The 20,769-nt window shown below is 39.9% G+C and overlaps 1 protein-coding gene across 1 annotated transcript; it reads right to left on the reverse strand.

The window, feature by feature from the left end:
• Nucleotides 1-986: 986 nt before the first annotated feature.
• Nucleotides 987-10,602, reverse strand: LOC306770547 (retinol dehydrogenase 12-like). Its single transcript, XM_079259418.1, has 7 exons — nt 10,467-10,602; nt 10,209-10,324; nt 6,917-7,072; nt 6,736-6,840; nt 2,876-3,085; nt 2,545-2,737; nt 987-1,306 (listed from the first exon to the last, which is right to left on the reverse strand). The coding sequence occupies exons 1-7, from the start codon at nt 10,478-10,480 to the stop codon at nt 1,204-1,206; spliced, it is 897 nt and encodes a 298-aa protein (XP_079115544.1). The 5' UTR covers nt 10,481-10,602; the 3' UTR covers nt 987-1,203.
• Between the last annotated feature and the right edge of the window lie 10,167 nt (nt 10,603-20,769).

The raw sequence follows: 20,769 nt of genomic DNA on the forward strand, positions 1-20,769 counted from the left end.
ATGAACCTATTTTACAACAGGGTGGCTTCAGTTTTGGTTGCATTTAAGCTTACTGCAGATATAATATAGCTGCATAATCTTGTTTTACTTCAACACTCATGGCTAAATTGATTTACTCTTAACAAGTAACTGGCTCATTATCTTTATGGACTTACTGTGATCATTACTCCTCTTCTGCAGAAGTGATACGTAAAAAGTATTTTCACCTTTATTTTGTTTTGATTCAAGATGTTTTAGGTTCAGAGGAGATCGTGAAAGACTCCAGACAATGCAGTGAAAATCCTTGAATGAAACCTGATTGCAATCATCCTTCGAGGTCTTAAAAGTGCAGCAACGTCGCATGTAAAGCTACTGTTTGGATGCATCAGGAACTCAAGATATCGTCTGAATGATGAGCACCCATCAGAAATATAAAGAAATAATATTTGATCAAATTCAGCTTGAAAAGGTTGTTTCAGCCAACTCAGCTTCAGGAAGTCAAAGAATTTTCTTTATGATCTTAATAAAACACTATCAATGAGCTGAAGTGGTTCCACTTAAGTCATTTATGGTTGCCTTTATGGTTCTCTGTTATATGGCAAAGCCCGGAAGAGAAAAATGCTGCCAATAAATCTGAATTCGAAGCACAAATGGTTATCACAGTTCAAGCTGTAAAAACCTGTGGGTCTACTCAACTCCCAAGGAACATTAGGAGCCGCTCCCAAAACACCACACTAACAAGTCAGTGACAAAACTTGTTGTTCTACCTTCTAATTTTATGATTTACAACCAAACGAAAGGAAGGTGTGAACCCTTTCAGAAATCCCTGCTCCACATGACCGATGTATATTCTCCTGTTATGTACCCACAGTTTCCAACTTAAGTATCAAACATCCAAAAACATGCAAAAAAATGACAGTAAAAGATTTTTTATTATTAGAAAACACAGGTACAGGAAAAATAAAATCATAGGAAACTCAAATATTGCATCTTAAAACTGTACCCAAATAAATGTTAAAAGTTTTTATTAAAACAAAGTTATTTAAAAACTTCACATAACTTATTAGAAATACTGAGAATAAAACACTGCAAACAGTTGGAAGAACATGTAGGATGTGTTTGTTAAGACAATCGTTTCCTGGCAAGTAGTGTTTGCGACGAAAGACACTGGGTTACCAGGATAACAATACACTGGAAAAGGTTTTCTTTTCCATCCGCGCTTCCTTATTCCCATGATATGGAGAGAATTCTGCAGCTCAGCTCCCACAGCTTCTGTGCCAGGTCGTCATCTTTTCCTGCATTGGAGCAGCTGGCAGGAGCGCAGTCACTGGAAGCAAAGACGTGTCGGATAGGAAGCGTTAAAAGTGTCTCGCCGCAGGTTTCTGTGGCGACTGCGGCTGCCATAATGTTATAGACTCACTGTTATATACTATCAGAATCAGAAGACTTTCATTGCCATTGTCTTTGAACAATTCACAGACTAGGAACTTGTTTTGATTATAAGGTGCTGAATAATAATATAAAAAGTAGAAATACAGCTATTTTACAAATAAGGTAAGGGCATACAGAGAAATTAACTTTATCCCTGTTCTCAAACCTTTTCAGCCACAATCCCCAAGATAACTTACACTTCACCTCCACAACTGCATGATTAAAAGGCCTTTACACACCTACTCAGACTATTTAGCCCCAATAATTTCCTTCTCTCTTTACTAGAACAGGACGTACGCGGCGCCTCTTTACATCTGTTGTCGTGGCTTGATGTGGATTCCACCTTGCAATTTTTTGCACCACACTGTGTGTATTGGGGGTGGGGGGGAATCAAATAGTGATTTTTTTTGCTTCACAATTGTAAAATCAATATTTTTGTTGAAAAATAGATTTCAAAAAACCTGTTCAAACTTTTTTTTGTCATTTTTATTGCTCTTTTTTACTTCTGTTTTTGGGCATTACAGAAGCAGAATGATGGTCTGGCTACTGTGTTGTTTTTCTAAATGAAATGAAGAAAAATGACGATTAAAGAAAAAGTGTTTTTTTTTTCCTCTTTTTTTAAAAGGCTACAAAAAAATCAGCAAAATTGATGAATTGGGAGAATCTGAATTTAAATCAAATCAGGAAAAAAAAACCCCAGCCCTATTGTGTATAGACACAAACGTCGATAAGTCACCTCCGGATTAGTCACAACTTCATGTCATTTATTTGCGTCGGCCCCGGTGTGTAAAGGCCTTAAGGCTGCAGAACTGTCAGAATCTACAGAAATAAGGAGGATAAAGGGATTTCTAGTGGATTCAGTTCACTGCTGTGACAAGGCACCAACATACCTAAAATCCGCTCCTCTTACAGAGATCATGCCAAAATATGGCACATGTAGCAGTTTCGCTGTGTATGAGTTTATTAGATATGAAAAGGTGCCAATTCACAGATTTCTCTCTGCATTAATGATTTAATTTTAAGATCACTGTTAAAAATCCCAAATGTCTTTGATAAATGTAAGCTTTGCATTACCTAGCAACCCCCTGATATCTTGCAACCCACAGTCTGAGTACCACTGCTTCACACAAGTACCTGTAGTATCCACCGCTCTCGTTCTCCAGAGTTGGCTCCACTGCGCAGTAAATTGTGGTCTGAGCTCCCTGAACGGAGTTTTTGGTGAAGGGACTGGCTATCTTCATGAAGATCTGCTCAAAAATGCTCAAATGACGCCACAAGTCTGTCTGAACAACTCCAGGATGCAGAGAGTACGCCGTCACACCAGTGCCTGCACAAAAACACACTTCTGATTAATAACGCTGAGCAACAGGACAGCCAATCAGCAGCATGGCTCCCTGTTGGCTGGTTTCCTCCTGAAGCCCAAACGGCGGCCGTACCAGAGCAGGTGAGGACGTGACATGCGTACCTTCCAGCCTTTTTGCCAGAGAGCGGGTGAAGAGCACGTTGGCGAGCTTGCTCTGAGCGTAGGCTTTAGTCTTGCTGTAACTTTTCTCGCTGTTGATGTCCTCCAGATTGATGGAGCCCCACGCGTGAGCCATGGAAGACACGTTAATGATCCGGGATGGAGCCGATCTTTTGATCAGGTCAATCAACAAATACGTCAACAGGAAATGACCTGAAGAAGAAGAAGAGATTCAGGTTTCAGGTTCAATCTGGAGTTTCAGCATTAAGAATCATGGTGAACGTGTTAAGATCTTAAACCTCCATCGGATCCACACATCAGATTAAATACAGATTTCAGAGACTTGTGCAGGGTCCCAACTTCGGTCTTTGAGGGCTGCAGTTCTGCAAGTGTTGAGAGTTTCCCTCCTGCAACACAACAAACTTAACACACTCATGCAGAGACTGAAATCAACTGCATGAGTCTGCTAATTACCCACTGATCTGACTCAGGCGTGTTGCAGCAGGGAACCTCTGAACACCACTAAGCACCTCTCATTCCCTCATGGACAAGGTTCAGAGACAGAATAGCCCAACAGCATGACGCCGCCGCCACCATGTTTCTACAGTCATTTCTACAGACATTTAGCAGACGCTTTTCTGTTTCACTCATGTCCAGGGAGCGATGAAGAGCGCTGACAGAGCTGTAATGTTGAACTGAACTACTTACATACCTACACGACGTAGCTCAAAACATTGAGAAAAAAAAAAAAAAGTAAGATTTTTTTCTGCCAGATATGAACTTTTTCCATTTATCCATCTTCTACCGCTTATCTGGGGTCGGGTCGCGGGGGCAGCAGCCTAAGCAAGGAAGCTCAGACTTCCTTCTCCCCAGGCAAATTGTCCAACTCTGCGGGGGGGGATCTCAAGGCATTCCTAGTCCAGCCGAGAGATATAATCCCTCCAGCGTGTCTTGGGTCTTCCCCAGGGTCTCCTCTCAGAGGGACGTGCCTGGAACACCTCACCAGGGAGGTCCAGGAGGCATCAGTCCTTCGGTCACGACCCACAAGGTAGAATCCACACTACTACAGACGCCGCAGCCATCTGCCCGTCAAGCTCACGCTCCATCCTTCCCTCAGTCGTAAACAAAACCCCAGATACTTGAACTCCACTGCGGGTGGGACCTCATTCCAGACACTCCCCCCCTTTTCCAGCTGAGGACCATGGTCTCAGATCTGGATGTGCAGACCGTTGTCCCAGCTGCTTCACACTTAACTTTGTTTATGATTTAATCTAAACTCAGCTTCAGCTCAGTGTTCACACAGAATCTAATCATAAAATGGAGAAATATCACACGAGATGGCATCGATATGCAGGGAGTAGAGATGTCTGAAGCATGACGATTACATTTCAGCTTTAAAATGGTTCAAACTTCGTCCTTATTTAAAAAAAAAAAAAAAAAAAAAAAAGTGATGTCATTCATGATATTTACTTATTTGGAATAAATTAGTCCATGGAAGCAGCTATTCCCATATGTACCAAATTAAAACCATCTAAAAAAAAAAACCAAAAACAACAAAAAAAAAAAAAACTAAACCAAGCATTGGCGTCCAAGCCCAAAGCAATTACACAGACATGCAACAAAAACATGATATCGCCACTTGGAGGTCAAAAGAAAGAAGACTGCTGATAGAAATTTCTGTTTAAATCACCGCGGGACAAACAGACAGCTAGCAAGCACGATCGTAAATCCTGACTGAGTTTTGCCGTTTTGTGTCAAAAACCTCTGAAAACCTTGTAAATGTGTTCTGCTACGACTGAACTGAAACAAAAGTCCTGCTGGTTTCAATGAAGAGAAACGTTTTATCCTGAAACATTCACTCTTCCTATCAGGTCCCATCTCGGTCTTCACTTCATTCCTGAATCTCGTGGCGTTTCTAAAAATAAATACCAGGTCTATCCCTCCATCCTCCTGAAAAACAAGAAGCGTTTACGATCCAAACAAGAGGGTTTTCTGAGATATTAACTCAAGTAAACACCTCTATTAAAGCATCTATAAAACTGCTCTGGTTCCCGCTTTTAGCTTCTACTTCTGCACCGTTCCTCATTAGACATGACTCGAGTCATTCCTAGATGAACTGAGCTGCTGTCTTCTGGTTTTAGACCATTAGCATTTTCTACTGCGCGCCAGGTTTACTCTTACAGTAACACATTTTAATTGACACTTCTTTCTAATCTCACGTCACAGCTTCCTACTAAACCCCTGTTTATACTGCATGTAGTTGTGAAAATATACTTCAGTTGTATTCACCATGTCATTTAGGCTGAGAGGCAGTAAGAATAAGTCTTGTGAGGAAGTGGTTCTGAAAAACAGGGTTCTGGTCGAGAGAATCTGTGGCGACTTTATCATCATGTTATTTATATCAGTAGAATCAGTTTTATGCCACATGTCCACACATGTATTCACTTCTGTCAACAGAAGTTGCGTAGAAAAGTGTGTTTAAATAGGAAACTTCTGTTTGTTTTAACCAGGCTGCAGGAAGATAACACAAAATGATCCAGATTATTGTAAATGAATATTTAACACTAACACAGTTAACACTGACAGCCAAACATCGACTCATAACAGAAAGGAAATTACACAACAGCTCTCATGATCCTGAGTAATCACACAGCCAGACAGCACGCTCCGTTTCAACACTTTGCCACATAATCCATCAAAACTTCATCCATTTTCTTGGTTTTACATGTAAATTTGGACCATTTTCAACCAGTCTGATGAGTAAACATTAGAATAAAGTGAATCTAAGGGTCATATTTTCTAGTTAAACAAGGCAATAAAAGAGAAAAAAACCCAAAAACACCCTGGCTAAGCATGACAATGTGCTCCTCAAACTACTGGATTACACACACAGGCGTACGTGAAGCCATAATAATCAGTAATCAGTATCTAACAGCAAAATGACTATTCTGGTTAAAACACTACTAAAATCTATGCAGATAAAAATATATGATAAATTATATAAGTGACTTGAAATATAAAAATAAGTCTGGTACAAAATGCAATGCATGAGCTATGCTGCATTTCTGTGGATAATTTCCAGCTACATTAAGTCATCTGTCAATGATATATATATATAAATATGTATATACACACACACACACACACATACACTCATATGCAAGTCGCTTTGGATAAAAGCATCTATAGACAGACAGACAGACAGATAGAGATCTGCCTCTCTGGAGGAAAAAATTTAACACTACACCTCATACAACTGATGGTTTAAACAAGCGCTGACAATATAAAATCTAATAAAAAAAACCCAAAAACTTTACATATTAATCTTTACATAATGACTAAAATAGCCGATTCCTGACTGTTTTAACCATCTTACCTCATTCTGAAATTAGGCTCAACCATGGAAAATTTCATCTAATCTGCACTTTAGTGTATATTTTTGTGGACAAGAGCATGACTGTATTATCATAAATCTCTAGTTATAAACAAGTTCACCCCCCCCCAACACACCTTTTGATGGATTATATCATGTGATTTTACAATTTTGTATTAAAATGTATCTAAATACATGGGAGAGTGAAGTGTAGCATCAGATCCAGTGGCAGCAAATATGTAGTGTGTTTGTTGCTGGACGTCCCCGATGAGAGAAACACGCAGTCAACACCAGCAGCAGCCTGGAGCTACATTAATCCACCATGTTGGCATCCCAGCCATCAGGAAAGCCAAACCAACAGGCTCTCAGGAGAAGAACTAATATTTGCTGCAGTTTAATGCTTTCCTGGGAGAATTAGTGTTTTAAATGATAAAACAGGAGGATAAATAAAAAAAATTTTAAAAAAAAGTCCCAAAGTGGTTGCATTTACCCATGTGGTTTACACCGATCTGCATCTCAAAGCCGTCTGCCGTTTTCCCGAACGGACAAACCATCACGCCAGCGTTGTTGATGAGGATGTTGAGCTTCGGCTCATCTGCAGAAAGACAAGCAGAAAGAGGTGAAACTCTGCGACTTTCATGTAAACATCATTTAAAAGAAGGAAACTGAACCTTTGTTGATGGCTTCTGCAAACTCTCTGATGGATTTACTGTCCGACAAGTCAAGTTTCATGCAAACAACATTGTCGCTGCCAGAACGCTCGATGATTTCTTTCAAGGCCGTCTGCGCCTTCTCCATGTCCCGGCACGCGATGATGACTCTGGCTCCTGAACAGAGAGAATAAAAAGCAACGATTTACAACAGCGTTTGCAGTTTCATCAAACAGAATGTATGTATGAAGAGATAATTATATTTATAGTTTGGTCAAATTTACATCACAAACAAAATTTAAACAACATAAAATAACAAGTTTCATCATTCTCATTTAACCAGGAGGAGGCAGAAGCCAAGGCTTATTATACCTACCCTTCTCTCCAAATTTATTATCTAAATAGAATCTAAATTATTTTAGACTATCAATGGGAAGAAGGCGGGTGGATGAATCAAGGGCTCCCTCTTGTGACAACAAGTGTATTTATACTTAGAAAACCTAATTAAATAGAAAAGCAGCTATTTACACTCACATTAGGTTTGTTATTTGTTAAGCTTTGTTTCTTAATTTGTCTTTTTTCCTATTAATGCTGTAATTTTAGGGCAGTGAGCCATTTGACAGAATAATTATATTTATTTTCAAAATGATTGTGGTTTAAAAACCCTTAAAAACGTGACTAGACCTAAATAGGACAGGAAATAGAATTTATTTTGTATATTTTTTACATGACATGTTTCCTTGTGCTGCATGAAGAAGTTTACATAGAAAAATAAAATGCTATTTATAAAGCACTTTTCATACAAAGTGCTTTACATAATAAACACAGATAAAGAGATATACACCTCCACACACACTGACAACATTCAGTCAGGGTTTAACACACACATCGTCACACACGTCATGATCACATGACCTGAGGGACCTGCTGGTATAAATGAGTGCAGGGGTCCCCATGTTCGGTCCAGGAGATCTACCATCCTGCAGCTTTTAGATGCAACCCTTCTCTAACACACCTGATTCAAGTAAGCGGCTCGTTGCCAGGCGTCCGCACAGCTGGATGACATGCAGATGAGGGATTCAGCCTTTGGATTCAGGTGTGTTGGAGCTGGGTTGCATGTAAAAAACTGAAGGTTAGCAGACCTCGAGGACTGGGTTTAGACAACCCTGAGTTAGTGTCAGGCCACGTAAAGCTGAGAGGGGCAACTCTGGTCCTCCAGGGCCACAGTCCTGCACGTGTTCGGAGTTTCTCTACTGCAACACATCCATGCCCACTCCTGACGTAAAGCTACATCAGGGACCACCAACTCTGGTCCTCCAGGGCTGCAGTCCTGCACGTGTTCGGAGTTTCTCTACTGCAACACATCCATGCCCACTCCTGACGTAAAGCTACATCAGGGACCACCAACTCTGGTCCTCCAGGGCCAGTGTCCTTGGATGTGTTCCTGCTGCAACACACCTGCTTCAAATGAAAGTGTCGTTAAGACTTCTGCAGAACTTAAGTTGTGGAGATCCATTTTATATGAATCAGGTGTGTTGCAGCAGGCAAACCTTCAAGTCCATCTTCTAAACATTAAAGTAGATGGGGCACCAATGCTGCTGAATTAAACAACGGGAGGTCATGAAAATACTTGCAGGATTTTCTCAGGAGGCCATCAGCAGCATTATGAAAAACTTGTAGATAGTCAGAGATTTTTTTTAAAAAAAAAAAAACAATGAACAGAAATCCAGGTGTGGTTAAATACAAACAAGCAGAATCCTCTTTATTTCATGACGAGATGCAATGGGACCTCGGTTGGCAAGAACTTAAAAACAGGAGTGATTTCTGATGAGCATCAAGGCCGAGTCCAGAGTTACACCGTGGTTCCTAGATGAAGCTTTCACACGAGACTCTTCTGTATTAAGCATAAATCTTTCAGTGTCCTTGTGGGACACCATGGGTTTTTAAAAAAAAAAAAAAAAAAAAAAAAAAAAAGTTCATCCAGTAAGATAAGAGGAAAACCATCCCAAAGCATATCCTGATAAACCAACACAGTGATTCAGGCTATCGAGCAGGATGTGATTATCAACAGGATTACAGCCTGAGGTCAAGTCCAGCATCAGTAAGAGAACGTTCTCCTGCATCAGGTCATTTCAGTGGAACAAGATCTACAAAATCCAGACTGGAAATGATCCAGAATGAACACGCTTCTCTAAATACATCTTTAAGCTGTTTATCTACAACTTTTTCTAAAATCTTAGCAATAAACTTTTTTTTTCTTCTTCTTTAAATAGAGCTGTAGCTGCTAAAAGACAAAAAAAAAAAAAAAAAAAAAAAAAAAAAAAAAAGCTTTTTTTATTATATGTTGAGAAAAACAAAAGTTAAGCTCAACAAAACTAAACTAAACACGGGAGTAAGACCAAGATGGTTGCACTCTAGAGCTTTCCATTAGATAAAAAAAACATTAGATAATCTTTCTAAAAGCTACAGCCTTGTTCTAAGCATACAAAGCCACACCACATTCTGCTGAAATGGACATTAAGTTATCAAAAGTTGCTCCAAATGTTGATGGGATTCTGAACAACAGTCTCTTTCTTATGTAGCAAACCTCAGTTTACATCAGCTGTCCATGCAGAAACAAAGACCAAGTGTCTGAATACATAATTATAAACAAATATCCTTTACAAAACATTTGACATTAAAAATGGGATTCACATGAACGCATCTCAGGCTCCTGCTTCTCCTTCAGTTTTGGTTAAAGTGACGTCACTTGTTGCTTAACTAAACTTTGACTCGGTATCCACCCTTCGTTTGCAGAGATTGTGAAAGAAAGAAAAGTTGAACTTCTTGAGTAACAATAAAGGCCTTTTCTGATTCAGCTGCAATGACTCGCCAAAAATGAATCAAACAACTCAGTCCCATTAGATAAACAGAAGAATTTAGTAGTATGAACTGCCTAAAAAAAAGTTCACTCTACAAGTCACAAATAACTCCAGCATCTCCCACCATTAAATGTTTAACAGTTGTTGGTATGAGTTGTACATATGGTTAGAATATCAAATAATTTGTTGTATTTATTCCAATTTGGCAGTTTTCCACATCCCATCAAAGCTGTGACTGAACATAAAATTTCCTCAAATGACATGTGAAAATGTGTATTAATATACTGTGAGAAGAAACTAATTTGCAACAGGTGCTTTAGGAAATTAAACCAATTGAAGACAAATGTGCCACTAAAAGGTCTGATTATAGTTGTAGTCCTTTAACATATTGACAAAGAAAAAGAAAACTAGGCCATGAACAAATAAAACCAAGCAATGTCAGGGAGATCTACCTCTCTTTGCCAAGTCTATGGCCGTTTCTTTGCCGATACCGGTGTTGGCTCCGGTGATGACCGCCGTTTTGCCATCGAGCTTCGCATCAGAGGACCAGGCAGCCCGGAAGAGATTCCTGGGACATTAAGAAACCTCAGCTGATGTCTCAAAAGTTATGCAATTGGCTTAAAAACAATCTTTACGAAGCAAATAACATTTGAAAATACAGAATAAGCCAAAAAAATGTAGAATTAACACGAGTACAAACGTATACATACCTTAGAGATTGCATGTTAGTTTAACCCAGCGGGTAGGTGAACTGTGTAGAAATGTCAAAACAGGACAAACCTGAAAAACCCAGACAACACGCTGTGTACCTGAACTTTTCACGGAGCGGCGGATGGATTGAAAAGCATGAAGCGGAAGCGTCGCCGTGGACTTATCTGTGATGGACGTGACGCTCAGCCAATCAAGCGTAAGCTGCTAATTTGTCAACAATGATTGGTTATAGTAAAACGTTTCGACCCGCCTTTTTATGGAATCAGATTTGTTTCAGAAAAACGCAAGCAAAAAAAAAAAAAAACCAATTAAAACCAAAACCTTCTAAAACTTAAGTCAATTAAATAATCACAAAATCAAAAATGATCAATCATCATGAAAACTACTAGCTTTTGTTTGGTTAAATTGAGCAGTTTTGTTTGTAGTTTCCTCTTTCTCTCTTCTTGCTATTTTTGTTGCGCTACACAGTTTTTGGTTTTGATTCACAATTGTTTGGTTTAATTTCTGACACAACCTTACGTAGGCGGGCTCTTTCAGAGGCGCATTCCGATTAGCTGGTGAGTTTTGGAGTGACACAGCATATTGGAAAGTTACTTAACAGACCAAACCAAAGAAATAAAAAGAAATAAAATAATAAAAAGACGCCAACACATTAGTTTTCTCCCTGAATGTATATATATATATATATATATATATATATATATATATATATATATATATATATATATATATACATACATACATTTTACAGTACCAATTTCCTTGCTTTTTAGAGACAAAAGGGACTGTCTTCATATTGGTGAGTTATAGTAATCATGGTTTCAAAGGTTTTCAGGTCACATGTTAAGATGAATAAACTAGAACAAGAGTTATTAACCTCGAAACTTAATACAACATAGAAGACCCCAGTGGACATTTGTAACATTTTGTTCTGAATACATAAACTTTAATGCAACAAACCATCTTCATGACATGCTCAGGATGCTTCAGTGAAACCTAAATGATAATTTTCATCAGAGTGACTGACAAATAGACTAGGGGTGTCCAAAGTCAGTCCTCGAGGGCTGCTGTCCTGCAAGTTGTCAATATATCCCTGTTCCAACACTCCTGGCTTACATGAAATGGATCCAACAGCCAATGAAGTTCTGTGCAATAACTGGTTGACTTGAGTCAGGTGTTTTGGAGCAGGGATACATGGAAAACCTGCAGGACTGTGGCCCTCAAGGACCGGAATTGGACACCTCTGAACTAGACACTTTTAAAAGATTAGATTTGGAAGAAAAATGATCAAATATGAGTAATAAAGGAACGAATTTAACATTTTAGTTATTTATTTTTTGTGGGTCGTGACCGAAAGAACGAGATCTCGTATACAGGTGGCTGAAATGAGTTTCCTCCGCAGGGTGGCTGGGCTCTCCCTTAGAGATAGGGTGAGGAGCTCGGTCACCCGGGAGAGGCTCAGAGTAGAGCTGCTGCTCCTCCGCATCGAGAGGAACCAGTTGAGGTGGGTAGGGCATCTGGTTAGGATGCCTCCTGGACGCCTCCCTGGTGAGGTGTTCTGGGCACGTCCCTCTGGGAGGAGACCCCGGGAAGACCCAGGACACGCTGGAGGGATTATATCTCTCGGCTGGCCTGAGAACGCCTCGGGATCCCTCCCGCAGAGTTGGAAAATGTGGCTGGGGAGAGGGAAGTCTGGGGTTTCTTGCTTAAGCTGTTGCCCCCGCGACCCGACTCCGGATAATGGGCAGAGAATGGATGAATGGAAAAAGTTCATATCAGGCTGAAAAATCTCAATTCTCTTTATTTTTTTCTCAATGTTTTGAGCTACATCGTATAGGTATGCAAGTAGTTCAGTTCATCATTACAACTGTGTCAGCACTCTTCATCGCTCCCTGGACATGAGTGAAACATGGTGATGGCGGCATCATCTTGTTGGACTGATCTGTCTTTGAACTGGGAAATTCCCTCATCCATGAGGGAATGAGAGGTGCTTAGAGGTGTTTAGAGGTTCCCTGCTGCAACACGCCTGAGTCAGATCAGTGGGTAATTCGCAGACTCATGCAGCTGATTTCAGTCTCTGCATGAGTGTGTTAAGTTTGTTGTGTTGCAGCAGGGAAACTCTCAACACTTGCAGAACTGCAGCCCTCAAAGACCGAAGTTGGGACCCTGCACAAGTCTCTGAAATCTGTATTTAAACACTAATGATCTGTCAAGTTTACAAGGTAACAGCACAAATCTGATGTGTGGATCAGATGGAGATTTAAGATCTTAATACGTTCACCATGATTCTTAATGCTGAAACTCCAGATTGAATTTGAAACCTATCTCTTATTCTTCTTCAGGTCATTTCCTGTTGATGTATTTGTTGATTGACCTGATCAAAAGATCGGCTCCATCCCGGATCATTAATGTGTCTTTCATGGCTCATGCGTGGGGCTCCATCAATCTGGAGGACATCAACAGCGAGAAAAGTTGAACTGGGGATTATATCTCTCAGCTGGCCTGGGATCGCTTTGGGATCCCCCCCTGCAGAGTTGGCAAATGTGGCTGGGGAGAGGGAAGTCTGGGGTTCCTTGCTTAGCTGTTGCCCCCATGACCCGACCCCAGATAAGCAGTAGAAGATGGATGGATGGATGGAATTTTTTTTATGAAAGATTTCCCTGTTTGTGAGTCTTGTCCTTGATTTTTATACTTAACCATTAAAGAGGATACCTCGAAAAATTTCAATAAGCCCTGGAGAAGTGAGATTGGCAGGCAAAAGAACAGACTGGGAAAAGATGTCAAATGTAAACGTGACTTGTGAAATGTAAAACAAACAAACATAGAATAAATGAGTAAAAAACAAAAGAAAAAACAAGAGATTTAAGGAAATAACTTTTAATTGCAACTAGATGATTTATTTAGTATAAAAAGGTAAAGAAAATGTGTAAAAATAAATAGCAAGTGTTGTTTATCTATCATCCATTTAGAATAATCCATTTAAACTAGTATTGTGCAGATGAGGAAAAATAAAATATCTTCCACCCAGTCAGAGGGTTTATCAATGTATATTTAACATGAAATTAAATCAAACTTTATTCCTATAAAGCACTTTTCAAACAAAAGCATTACTGATACAAATGATCAGAAATGTATCTGTGCAAATAATGGCAGAGATAACTTTCCTGATGAATGACATGGCATGGTGTGTCCCCCGCCTCTGTTGGTCGATGTGCTGCGCCGTTGTCTCCCAGGTATTTTCATGTTGCAGGTGCCCAGCTGGCCTCATCCGGCCATTGTATATTGAAACCACATATTTTCACTTGACTCCACACATTTCCATCAAACTTTGGTTTTCTGTTTGACACAACCCCGTAATTTACCACGTAACCATTCATAACTGACTGACACACTTCATAGTTTATCCTTGAGTTGTTTGAGTGACATTGTTTTTTATTTCTTGCCACTGTTTTTAGCCGGTCTGTCATACCTGAGCCAGACTGATGACATTTTGTAGTAATGAGGCATGTTTACCCAGAACACCTTGAAAAGACACACTTGAAAAGAAAAATCTATTATAGATAATTCAGTTTCTGTATCCAAATACAAGTGAAGTCAGTTAGTCAGTAACCATTAATCTAAGATATATGATTTATAACCAAACCATAAAATGTCATGAGAATCCTCTTGGTGCAGTATGAGGTTTTATCCAGCATGTGGCAGCAGATGATCATCAGCTGTTTTAAACCAGATGAACGGCCTCTACTCTGACATAAACATGGAGAACATGCAAACTCCACACAGAGAGACCACCTTTTGAACCAGTGACCCTCTTGCTGTGAGGCCACAGTGCTAACCACTGCACCACAGTTACACCATCAATGTAATGTGAACATACAAATTATCAACAATGATAACAATGTATGTTAAAGGTGGAGTATGTAAGATTTTCAATATTTTCAAAATAAATGAACTAAAACAAATAACTACAATCATAATTAGATAGTTTTTTTTTTAAACATGTAGGTTCCAGTCTGTCCATATTTGATGTGTTATTAAATTACAAGTCTAATTAATGACAAATGACAAAAAGCACTTTTTTTTTTTTTTTTTTACTGGTAGGCAAACATTTAAGAAGGGTCTTTGTCATTAATTAAACTTGTAATTAATTAAACTAGGCCTTCTCTTTGATGAGTTCTAAGTTAATGAACCCACTCCCAACAGACCTTAAGACCATACCGGATTTTATAAGGTTTACTTCCAGACTTAAGAACTGGATCAAGACAAATCAGGACTGCACTCACTTTTATTTTAGTAATTTTTCCATGTGGGTGGTAAAATGGTGGTTTTCATTGAATATATTGACAATGCTCTTATTTCGGACTGATTTTTATTGACAGTTTTGAATGTGTTTTACTTACTTTTACATTTTGGTGTATGCATATGTATTTGTAGTTTGTATGTATATATAAAGGCACAAATGTGTATATACTTTTAATTTTGCAATGCAATGTAAACTGTGTATACTTTCTTGTATCGTGTAAAAGCCCAACTAGGGACTTTGAAAATTAGCTTTGGCTAAATGCTGCAGTTTGTGCCATTATTCATGGAGTGTACTTGTCCATGTCTAATAAAATTAAAGTAATGTATTAATTGCTCCATGTCAGTCCAAATCTGTTTCCATCCATTAACGAATCAGTTTGGGTTCTTTTGTTGGTATTCATCAGTGTGTTGTTGTGTTTTCCAGCTTCAGTTTCCAGCAGCAGTGACACAACAATCCTCTGCTCTTCCTCCAACATGTCTGTAACAAACCTCGTGTGGAGATTCAACCACAGTCAGATCATCGTGAAGAAAACTGGTCCTGATGTTACCTACACGGTATCAGAGGAGTGGAGGAAACATGTGAAGGATGTATCAGAGTCAGGCAGCATCACACTGCAGGACTTATCTTCACGTCAGGACGGAGTTTATACATGTGAACTCAGTAACTCTGAGGAGACGATGATAACTGAAACCTTTCTGAAGAGAGAAAGTCATCGATGTAAGAAGTTATCTGTCATTTCCATTTTACTGACACCAACAGATGAAACACCTGAAATACTGTTTTTTTTTTCATTCTTTTAACATTTTAATTTATTTCAGACCGTGTTGGAGTGATGGCTGGAGTGTTGGGAGCCATTTGGATCATAGTAGTTGTTTGTCTGCTGGTGATGTTCATGAAAAAGAGAAAAAGTAAATTAATGATTTGTGTTTATTCTCATTGTTTAAATCCACGGTGTTAAAATATGGACTCCATCTTTTCTCAGGTCAAGAGAAGGACACAGAAGGTCAGACAGATTAAAGACAAATGTAAGTAAATCTGTTGAATTAAAAATAAAGAGATGAACACAGTGAAGGCTGAAAGTCTGACGAGAAACAGGCTTTAATAACTTATCAGGAAAACATTAAACTGATTAAAATATATTCGAATGAAACACTGGTTTTTAACTCTTAACATTTTATTCATTTCAGGCCGTGTTGGAGTGATGACTGGCCCTTCAGCAAAATTTCTGCAGTGTAATGTTCTGAAAAAGTGACACAAAGTGATCACACTCCTCATCCTCCCCGGTAAGGTCTATTCGGGGCTCCTGGACAGCTTTTTCCGGATTGAGGAGGAATTCTACCATAGCTGTGTTTTCGTCCTGGTTGTGGAATGGTGGACCAAAGGTATAAAGTATCAAATCGAATACTTTGATACTCTATTACTTTATTCATTTTCTAATACCTTGTAGTTTGTACAAGGTATACCTAGTACAAACTACAAGGTTTGTATAAGGTATGTATACCTGATATACCAGGTACGTAATTATTACTTGATCAGCTATTTTTTATACTGTTTTATATTTTTTTGGCTTTGTTGCCTAACCTTGTGACTACCTCTTTCAGAGGATTAAAGATAATAATTAGGGGTGGGACTTTATGATGTGTTAATTATGATTAATTAATTAAAGATACAGTCGTGCGTTTGAAAAATAAGAATGCATTTAATCGCTGAACCTTTTTGTCAGAGCACAATTTCCTGGTATGCTGATTACACTGATGCATGCACTAACTTAGCTGCATTGACACTATATTCAGAGATGTATCAGACCTTTCAGTGAGTTTATTTTATGACAAAAGGAACATCAACAAGTCCAGCATCTTTTTCTGGTATCAGGGACTCTTGGTGAGTAACAATTAAAAGAACGTGTAGAACAGGGAGCTTCCCTTCCCCCTCCCCCGTTCTAAAGAACGCACGTAGCTCAGTTAATTACAAGGACTAATTAATTATATTACATTTTTTAATTGAGTCCCATCCCTAATAATAATCCAGTAAACTTTATTTGTAGATATTGACCCCTCCTGAGGGTAGTGAGCCCACAGGAGGGGCCACAGGGGTAGGGTGCAGTGTGAGCTGGGCAGAAGCCGAAGGCAAGGAACCTGGCTGTCTGATCCCCAGCCTTCCTGGTGAGGTCTATCCAGGGGTCCTTGAGGAAGGTCCATCGGATAATTAAATTTAGTATTGAGGAGGAGCAGTGTTGTTTTTGTCCTGGTCGTGGAACAGTGTACCAGCTCTATACACTCTTCAGGGTCCGAGAGGGGTCATGGGAGTTCCCCTAACCAGTCTACATGTGCTTTGTGGACTTGAAGGTGTTTGACCTTATCCCCCTCCTACATGACTCCTTTGGGAGGTACCCCGGGAGTATGGGGTACCAGACCCTCTTGCTGACAGTAAGTCAGATTTGTTTCCAGTGAAGGTTGGATTCTACCAAGGCTGCCCTTTATCACCAATGCTAGGCTTCCCTGCTTAGGCTGCTGCCCCTGTGACCCAAGCCCTGATAAGTGAACTGATGCAATATTTTTTTTCCCATTATTCAGAACATTGCACTGGTATTTTAATTGATAAGAGACTGTTAGAAAAAGCACTTTGTTTTTCTCCTTCATTTTCAATTTTGTGTGATAAAGCACTTCTTTAAGTGTTTAGACCAGCGGCGTCAAACTCAAGTCCCTGAGGGCCGGTATCCAGCAGGTTTTTTCTCCTACCAACACAGCTGATTGAAATAAAATGGATCCTGCAGCTTTTCTTGTCAACCTATTGTAGCCTCCAAGGCTCTTCCAGGGGGAATAAAACAACTTTTATTTTCCTTTTCTTTTTCTCCTTGGCAGGAGTAAATTATGGGCTCTTGATCTCCTCTTGCAGTCAGGGGGTGTCATCCTAGAGGACTGGAGAAAATGACCTTTTGTGACCCGAAAGAGGAGGACGGCTTCGGGTGTATTAGTTTTCTTTTCTTTTTCCCCCCAGATAAACACACAATTCACATTTACCTCCAGATTTCTCTTTCAGGACCTCCTGCAGACCCCAAACCAGATGGTCTGAACAAAACCTCTAACACAATTTACAGTCCCTTAGGTCAATAGATAGGGAATGTCACATCGAACTAAGCAACTGGCTCTTGTCAAAATGACACCTTTACACCTCCAGATAAGACTCAACGGCGCCAGGAGAGAGACCCGGCAACTCTGCTTTGATCCTCCCCGAATATACATTCTGGGTGACAGATCCACCCCTCTTCCCACAGGAAGAAACTCCAGATGCACTTCTTTGTGTCTTAAATCTCCTTTCACTAACTGGTTTAATGTAGCCTACATGATTTTTGTTGATAGGTTTGACTGAAGTTTCCCTTTTTATTCATTCTCATATGTAATTTAAATCCTTGAACTGATCACACATCAGAATCAATCATGAACACTTTACTACATAATGTTGGATATATCTTTCCAAGTTTGGAACCCCTGTTAAGCAAATAATAGGAATGGATAAGAATGTAACACTCTTTCAGGATTCATCGGCTGAGGAAGACAAGTCATGCCAATGGATTAATCCACACTTGATAAGAAATATGTGAAATATACAACAATTGGGTTTCATGTGTAAAAGTATTACTATTGGTAAATGTTCCCTTTTCAAGCAAACAAAACATCTGCATGAGTCCCCAGAATGTTGATTGCCATGCTTAAAGCTAAGAAACAAAGTTAATAATTTGATTATCATGATCATGTTAATGAAATGGGAGAAAGGAACCAGGGCCCGCAGTGAAATAAGACCTGAATCACTCCTACCCTCTTGGTTAACAATCAAAGCTGACCTGATTGGGTAAGACTGACCAGCCTTCTGACGAATAGTGGTTTGCGATTGGTCAGGACCTAGGAGGAAGGGTCCAGTTAAATGGACCCGCGCTCTGGACTTACGGCTCTCTTACTTCTTGCTTCTTCGTCTTCTCTTCTTTTTGTTTTGTCCTCGCTTGTCTTCTCTCTCGGCCCTTGACTCTCGATCGCCGTGATTCTTGTACTTTGACTTAATTTCGTTGCCCTCTCGCAACTTTCCGCTGTACGCAGCTGTTTCTTTGTTCTCATAAGTTTACTCCATCTCTCTTCTTTTGTGCGCGTAAGATCTTAACGAGATAAGTTCGAACAGAAAAGTAATATTTGTGTTGAAGGCGAAACAAGCCTTGTTTAAGTTTACCCAGCGAACATTTTTATTTTTCCTTTTTGAGATCAGTAATTCACCAGAACAGCAGTTCCACTAATTTTTGCGTCTGTACAAGTACTGCCTACCCTCAGACAGTACGCGTGGAACACAACCTTTGGAATAATTTGAGTACGAGAAACACCGCCCTTGGCTCTGGGATTCTGCTGGACAGAGATCCCAACCCGTTCATCAGAGCAGCTCCAGACCTACTTCTCCCGACGCCAGAAGGTCCATTTCCCGGAGACTTGCAGTCCAGGACAGAACCACCCGGTCCGCCGGCTCCATCAACTGACCCAGCGGGAAAAAGTAGGATCTTCATAGCGCTTTGATATCACTTGTGGTGTTCAACAGTACATCAAATTTAACCAAAGTATAAATTTGAATTCTCATCCAAACACTAAGTATAATTTTAACAAAGATTTAAGTGAAATAACGATACCGATTTAATTGCTTCAATTCCAACCAGTTCCTTTCTGCCCCATTTCATTCAATTCATTTTTACCTCTCATTATTACTATCATAAATGAAAATCCCTGTAAACAAATTCACTTGACCATCTCACCAATAACCTCTCCATCATTGCTCATTTTCACTGCTGTATGTTTACCATCATTGTAATAAATATGTATAATCAATTCATCCGTTCTTGTCATAATTTCTGAATGTACATTTTCTGGTTCATTCGTTCTGAGAATTTACTACTTTAAGTGAGACTGTGTTTATTGAATTAAGTATATTTCAGGTTCTCTCATCCTCCTGAATCTTAAGTTAAGTAAAAGTGATGAGTGGTGCTCCGAGGTAATTAAAATTTAATAAGTAGTAATTGATAGAGGCATAGTTTTACTACATAATGGTGCCCCGTGTGAGGCCAAGAATCCGTTAATGAATCAGAAATTGCATTCAGAAATTACGGAATTATTGGGAAGCGCGCTGCGCTTAACTGCATGATACTGTTCCATCTGTTTTTCGAGCCGCTTGGGAAAACGCAGAAGCGTGTTCTGTGAATGATCTCTCTCTGGGAATTTTTATACACTTGGTAAATGTTGTGCTTTAATTGTTGGTGAACTGGTGTCTTTACGAATAAGCACCGGATGTGATTTGTAACTGTTAGTCTGCCAAACTGCAGACATTTGCATGCAAACGCGCCAAGACGCGTATCCAGGCCTGAGCAGAGTGAGTTGGGTGCGGAATCCATCCAGGGTCATTCTGCTGGGTTCAGAACCGGCTGTCCTGCGTGTTCCAGGCGGTTGCTTTCTGTAACTCCCCTCCTATCCTATCGGGGGAAGTAGCTAATCCCCACTGCGATAGAACCGGTCTCCGTAAGCAAGGAGCCGGTAGGAGATTTGTTAATTCCCGTTGCAGCGTAATCCTGCAAACGGATGTGATTGTAGCATAAAGTGCTGATATTTCCCCACAAAAGGGGGGAAGAAAACTCCAGACGGAGTTTATCTCGCTGTTTGATTAAAGCGCAAACAGGACAGGAAATTCCTGTTACCTGCCGGTAAAACCCGCAGGTGCGCTGTGTTGTCCCGTATAGCGGGAGATATCTGTGAAAAGCGGCAGACCGTACGGTCCGAGCCGAGTTGAAACGCCATTTGAGCTGTGCTGTTGGTTTGTGAATTGTGGGACAAGAAGTCCGTGAAATCTGTTGTTTGTGGGAGCGAAGTGAAGCTACTTCGGCTGCCATTGACAGACTAACAACTTCTGTAAGTTGGGGAACACCTGTGGGCGGTCCTAAGCGTGTCATCGGTGACACACCGTCACCTCCTCTTTGG

The sequence above is a fragment of the Telmatherina bonti genome (genome assembly GCF_933228915.1).
Source record: "Telmatherina bonti genome assembly, chromosome: 20".
In the NCBI taxonomy this organism is placed as follows: domain Eukaryota; kingdom Metazoa; phylum Chordata; class Actinopteri; order Atheriniformes; family Telmatherinidae; genus Telmatherina; species Telmatherina bonti.

Bases quoted from the DNA above. Each gene is read 5' to 3' on its own strand.
- LOC306770547 (XM_079259418.1), bottom strand. The intron at 7,073-10,208 runs GTAGATCTCCCT...CTCTCTGTTCAG, and splicing joins CATAGACTTGGCAAAGAGAG to GAGCCAGAGTCATCATCGCG. The intron at 6,841-6,916 runs GTTCAGTTTCCT...GTCTTTCTGCAG, and splicing joins TGCAGAAGCCATCAACAAAG to ATGAGCCGAAGCTCAACATC.